Below are 6,583 nucleotides of genomic sequence, written 5' to 3' on the forward strand. Positions count from 1 at the left end.
ATGGATCCAGGAACCCGTTCCATAGAGGCTTTGTGGATCAAGGTTCGTTGTTAATAATAATTAGTCTCCACTATTTAATATTATCATCGTGATTGTGACTGATCTCTGGCAGACACGAGTCTTTAAGTTTGAGAGGACGCGTAAAGATAAATCACGCATGAATCACTTTATTATTTTGATCTCTCTGTCCCTTAAAACTGCGGAAAAGGATTCAACCCTACGACGAGGGGAACTGGAGACTCGAAAATTAGGACAAGAGGTAGTTTGTTAAAGCAAGATATTTCCTTCCAGTTTCGTCAGTTTCATGTAACGAGCTGGTATTACAGCAGCAGACTCTTTGACGGTCCGCCTGTATTTTTGGTATCGGGGCTGATGCGCTCCCAACTTGCCGGGCCGCTAGCGCTCTTCTTCCCACCTGCTCGCTTGCCCAAGGCTGTCGACGGTTATCCTCCACGGAGTAGGTCGTTGCACCTTTCCTCTTCACACTTTCTGCAGACTGTGATGTAGATCCCACTCCACCAAGAGGCCACTATTGCGTCTCTCGGGTCCACCAGCAACGTGAGGGGGTGTCCGCCACAACAATAATGATAGCAATGTTCTGTTGCTAAGTTCTGCCACAGCTGTGCCAGTGTGTTGCTCCAGAGAAATGATCGCCGATGTGACCAGATTCCGGGCCAGCACCGGTAAACTAGCGCGGCATCGCAGGTCTGCAGTCCGTCTGTGCCATTCCCCTGTTCCTTACGAGAATCAATCGGCCGGTCTCTAACTGCATTGCCTGAACATTTTAGGTTATGCGGCCTAGTGATGCATCATGCATCTTTGTCGGTTCTTCGCACACAGACGCGGGATGACGCCCCCTGCAGCGAGCCCGTCCCGTTGGCGGCAAGACGCCGCACAACGCCCTAGGCTGGGATGCGGGACCGGGGAGGCGTTAGGGGCGCCCGATGGCTCCGAACTAGTCTCCTAGCACCCCGTACTCGAGTCGAGCAGCTGCACTTCGTCGCGGCAACGTCTCTGACACGGCCTTGAGACGCTTCGAAGACGTCCCTGGCGACCCTAGCCTCGTCAACTAGGAGCGTTCAGGGGCTGGAACTCGACCCGTCCAGTGGCGTGCCCGTTTTTTACATTCTTACACGGACCAACTGTCAGCCTGTCATCTTTCTAGCCTGACCAGCCCGGTTTCTGCAATGGGCAGGTTGATGACCTGGGTGTTGTGGGGAAGAGAAAGCAAAGGAGAAAGAGGACCAATGTGCTCCCATGATCGAGTGATGTCGAATACCCAACTACCTACCTAACAATTGGATGGCCCGTAGAGCGCTCCACGAGCCGAATCTCCAAAGTCCCGCGGCCAGACCCTCAGAGCTCCCCAAGAACGTTGCTCATCTTCTACCCCTTCCCCTCTTTTCTCGTCTTTCTAATCCATCGTTATGGGTCGACCCGATTCCTGTTCATCTATCCGTACTTTCCCTTCCTCGTTGTGGCTGTCGTTTTCTCCATTGTTGTGGTTCACTATCTCACATTGCGTACATCATCTGTTTATTTTTGGATTTCAGAGATCCATTGCTGCTGGTGGCAATCGCTTAGCTGATAAGATTATCCGCTCATTCCTCCTCCCTTTCCGCCCACTCCTTCTGGTGGCCCTTGCGTAAACACTGAAAGCACGGTCGCCTTGCCAATACGCTTTGCAATCTTTTTCTTTTTCAAACCATTGCCCCCCTTGGCAACTTTTCTGTCGCTGAGTCCTGGAGAGCTCCTACTGTCCTGGGACAGTGGTCAATCGGACGGCTGGGAAGAAACGTCACGCACTCTTTACGAATCATCGTCGATGGAAACCCGAGCGGTTGTATACCCATCAGTCTGAGACGCAGCATTTCACCTCAATAATCTATTTGTTTACGCTTCCACACGTTTCTCCCAGAGGAGACTGGTATAGAAACTAGAATCCATATCGGGTTCGTACATTCACTCCGAGCAGCTTTCTGCCAGCTTTGCCAGAGTTATTCCTGGAATCAAGGTACGTCCGAAAGGGGGCTCGTTGTGTTGACATTCCGATGTTTACGTTTACTCTCTCCCTGGACTTGGACATTCCCCCGCTTCCTTACAGGTCCCCTTCAGCCGCCATAGTTTTCAGGGTCTCTCCTCGCACCTGTCCCAGAAACTGACCCTTATTGCAGGGCGATAACAACTGAGTCGACCGCAGAGTCTCGCTGGAAGCTTCCGGGACTGTCGACCTTTTGGCCTATCTAATCTGTTCCACAAAACAAAAAAACTATATATAATTATACAACTATATTCCGGTACGAATCGGCGGAGGTGTACTATATACTGGGACCATCTGGATAGTTTCCGCCTTTTACGATGTCATTTTGGGCCTCATTCGTTTAAGAACCGGTTTGGTCAGCGATCGCCCGCCCTCGACCTTGGCCTCTGGGATACCAATCAAACATCGAGCGATACGAAAAGAGGAGCATGGAAAATTTGAATCAGGAAGTGGCCCCGTTGAAGATCGTGAAGGGCAAAGCTCGCCCGCCTGTACCCCATCTTACTTTCTCAGCGGGTACATCCACTACCCAAGGCATCCTATCTACCCGTGAAAAGCAAGACCAGATGACGCCGCCGCTGACGCCGCACGGCTCGAGAGAGAATATGGCCGAGCGACCAGGCACAGGCAGATCTATTTTCCACAACTACCTTCGCGCCTTCTATCCATTTCATCCGTCGGGTGCCGTCTCCCCGTCCACCGTCACCCTTCCACTTGATCAAGGAGACATTATTCTCGTACATTCGGTCCATGTCAACGGCTGGGCAGATGGAACGCTACTCGAGACGGGAGATCGAGGTTGGCTGCCGACCAACTACTGCGAAGCGTACGACCAATTGCCCATGCGGCCTCTGCTCAAGGCATTAACTGATTTCTGGGACCTTATTCGAGGAGGCTGTGGTACCTCACTCCGAGACTTTGGAAATCAAGACTTGATGAGAGGGTTAATCGCTGGTGTACGATTTCTACTGGTAAGTTTGTTATATTCGTCCATTCAACGGACAAATGCTATGTCTTTGATATTGACCAGCTGCAGGAAAAATCAGAGTGTCTCACGAGAGAGTCGCCTCTCGTCCAGCGTTACGATGGATTGCGCAGAAATAGAAAGGCATTGCTCGCTGAGCTTTCGTCCTTGGTGAAGACTGCTAAGAGACTACAAGACCTCGCCAATGGTACTCCTTCCGATGAGGAGGTGGAGAAGGTGCTTGATGAGATGCTTCTCAAAGCCTTTAAGATTGTTACTCGAGGCGTTCGGTTTCTGGATGTGTGGAATGAAGAAGTTGGTCTCGCGAGAGCCATGCAGGAACTCGAGCATCCCGAGACATCTCGTGAGAACTATGACGCTGCATTATTGACACCGCCCTCCGACACATTCTCGATTCCCGACCGAGCGGGATCCGCAGCAGCAGCTCCCTCTTCGTCTGACAGGAACAGGAGTCGTCTTAACGTCAGCCGGGCTTCTACACGCACAGACCTGTCAGAACACCACGGGCAACAGCATGGACCGATTTCAGTCCAGGGGAACCGGATCTCAATTTCTCACAGGGTATCCTATTCGGCACCATCTCCAGCGCTTCGCAATCCAAATCTCGCGTCAGAACGCCTTGGCTCCGCCTATGACGGCTTCCTGGGGGTGTTGGGGTCATTCATTGGTCTGCACCTGCAGTCACGGTCGTCGACAGAGCTGATCCTCACAACTCAACAATCCGTGCAGTCGTGTCGAGCACTACTATCTGTTGTTGAGGCAATCTGGGAACACGATCTGCAGCGTTCACTAGAGCTGGAGCAAGCCAAGGATACAATGTATGAGCGCATCACGGAGTTGGTTCATGCGGCGCGAGATACTTTTCGACCAAATGCAACAGATGATGAAGTCGTTTTCATGCCAGACGAGGGCAAACGTCTTGTTGATGCTGCCACGGACTGTGTTCGGGGTGCTGGCAGCTGTGTGGCCAAAGCTCGCCAGGTGCTAGAGCAGATCGGTGATTTCGAATTTGACTCTCCTTCTATCGATTCACACCCAGACTCTGATGCACCTGACAAGACACGGCAGCCTCAACAAGGAAGTATGGGAACTCCTGAGCGCCCACCTCAGCCATCTATGCGTCTTCCTCCTCCGCCACTCTGCATCCCGAACAGGGACCTGACGCCTGTTACTCCTACTCTTACTGAGGGTACCACTCCCTCGTCGATGTACTCGCGGATGATGCCGCAGAGTCCCACCACTGCCGGCGACCGCTCTTCGTTTCCTTCAGTTACGACTCCTGTTCTTGCAAGCGATATCAGCCCATCAGACCCTGTGTACCAAGAACAAAGTTCCAAGACTGAATCTCAGCCTTTGTATCGCCATGAGATAAGGGGAACCACCAGTACTGGCAGCTCTTTCACATATAAAAGCGCTGTGCGCGATTCGGAAATGAGTGGAGTTTCCCAGACGTCAACCCGAGCAACATCTCCAGACATTGGCGATAATACTCAGGCTCCGTCCCTGAAAGAAAGCCAGAGCCGTTCCACTCTGGCAGAGGAGAACGACGAGACCGAGGCGAACATTTTGGAGAAGACATTTGCCCATGAGCTGATGTTCAAGGACGGCCAGGTGGTGGGCGGCAGTCTCAGGGCGTTGATTGAGAAACTAACTGCTCATCAATCCACCCCCGACGCGCTATTTGTTTCGACTTTCTACCTTACTTTCCGTCTCTTCGTGTCACCTTTGGAATTCGCACAAGCCCTTGCCGAACGGTACGACTACATCGGGGATACCCCTCACGCCGCCACTCCGGTCCGACTACGTGTTTATAACGTGTTCAAGGGGTGGCTGGAGTCACACTGGCGCCATGATTGTGATAATGTTGCTCTGGAATTTATTTTGAACTTCTCCAAGAACAAGTTGATGGTCGCCCTGCCGAATGCCGGGAAGCGTCTCATCGAGCTTGCAGAGAAAGTTTCTACTGTGCACGGCCCCGTCGTACCACGCCTCGTATCTTCAATCGGAAAGACTAACACCGCCATCGCGCAATACGTCCCTCCTGAGACTCCCCTTCCACCTCCCATCATCACGAAGAGCCAACTGAGTCTTTTGAAACAATGGAAGAACGGCGGCACAAACATCAGCATCCTTGACTTCGACCCTCTCGAGTTGGCGAGACAGATTACTATCAAGGAGTCGAGAATATTCTGTTCGATTCTTCCAGAAGAACTGTTGGCTACAGAGTGGATGAAGAAATCTGGTTCGTTGGCTGTAAATGTCCGAGCCATGTCCACGCTCTCTACAGACCTCGCCAACTTGGTCGCGGATTCTATTCTTCAGCTGGAAGAGCCCAAGAAGCGGGCTGTCATCATCAAGCAATGGGTGAAGATCGCCAACAAATGCCTCGAGCTTAACAACTATGATTCGCTCATGGCCATCATCTGCTCACTGAATTCGTCCACCATCGTCCGTCTCAAGCGGACCTGGGAACTGGTCTCGCAGAAGACAAAGGCCACTTTGGACAATCTCAAGGGGATTGTGGATGTCTCTCGGAACTATGCAGTTCTCCGCCAGCGATTGCAGAATCACGTTGCTCCATGTTTGCCCTTCGTGGGTGTGTACTTGACGGATCTGACTTTTATCGACCACGGCAACCCGCCTTTGCGAAATCTTTCCACGGAAGACGGTGACATAACTGTGATTAACTTTGACAAGCACATGAAGACCGCCAAGATCATCAGTGAGCTGCAGCGTTTCCAGGTACCGTACCGGCTCACGGAGGTGCCTGAACTCCAGACCTGGATGCAAGACCAATTCGTTCGGGTCCGCTCCAACGGGGAGAAGAGTTTCCAAAGCTATTATCGTCGATCGCTCATCCTCGAGCCAAGAGAAACAGTGCAACAGCGCGGCCCTGTTGCTGAGCCGGCGCCTTCGATTCCGTCTCGGGAGACTGCGAAGGAGAAATTTGATTTCCTCGCCTGGACTCACAATTCGAAAGTGAAATCAGTTGCGACGACTAGCTAGATCAAAAACTAGCTATTCTTTATTTTCGGTTCAAGCTTCCGCTCGACGCCGACTTACGATTTATGATTCAGGTTATCTAATGGGTTTTACTGGTCTACTGTCCTTGCTTATGTTTCCCACGCGCATCATACCCCTTTTGTCATTGTCTTGTATATTTTTGCAATTTGGGTGGAATGTTTTCTTCTGCTTTTTTTTTTCAAGGAATTCACTGCTTGGGTTTGCAAAAACCGGGAGTAATGGTTTTTGAGAAACAAAAGAGGCTCTTGGGAAAAGAAGGCAAAAGGGGGAAATTTTTCAGTTGCGTCTGTCGAAGGAAAAAAAAAACAAGAGGAAAACCGTCATAGACGCATCCAGTGCCTCACGGCATTAGAACGGGAAAAGGAGCTCGATCATTGTTTCGATTCTCGATTTTCTTGAGAAAAGCACCCTACCACCCTACCCGTCCAGACCTTTCTTTCAGCCAAGCTTTTTATTCTTCTTTTTCTTCTTGTTCTTCTTATTCTTTTTTTTCTTGTGTTTTGCTTCTCCCACATGATGGAATTGCCCCCCCC

General features: G+C 51.1%; 2 protein-coding genes across 2 annotated transcripts; both read left to right on the forward strand.

Annotated features, from left to right (window-relative positions):
- VTN77DRAFT_1842 (uncharacterized protein) lies at positions 1-2,189 on the forward strand (the record flags this gene model as incomplete). Its single annotated transcript, XM_069417618.1, has 7 exons — positions 1-42; positions 113-126; positions 327-457; positions 508-558; positions 621-705; positions 1,987-2,014; positions 2,175-2,189. 7 exons carry the CDS (start codon positions 1-3, stop codon positions 2,187-2,189), a joined length of 366 nt encoding a protein of 121 aa, XP_069272785.1.
- A 280-nt stretch (positions 2,190-2,469) lies between these two features.
- On the forward strand, positions 2,470-6,032 carry VTN77DRAFT_1843 (uncharacterized protein; the record flags this gene model as incomplete). The annotated part of the gene is made up of 2 exons (XM_069417619.1): positions 2,470-3,012; positions 3,078-6,032. 2 exons carry the CDS (start codon positions 2,470-2,472, stop codon positions 6,030-6,032), a joined length of 3,498 nt encoding a protein of 1,165 aa, XP_069272786.1.
- Between the last annotated feature and the right edge of the window lie 551 nt (positions 6,033-6,583).

This window comes from Rasamsonia byssochlamydoides, assembly GCF_041956645.1.
Source record: "Rasamsonia byssochlamydoides strain NRRL 3658 unplaced genomic scaffold VTN77scaffold_143, whole genome shotgun sequence".
Taxonomy (NCBI): Eukaryota; Fungi; Ascomycota; class Eurotiomycetes; order Eurotiales; family Trichocomaceae; genus Rasamsonia; species Rasamsonia byssochlamydoides.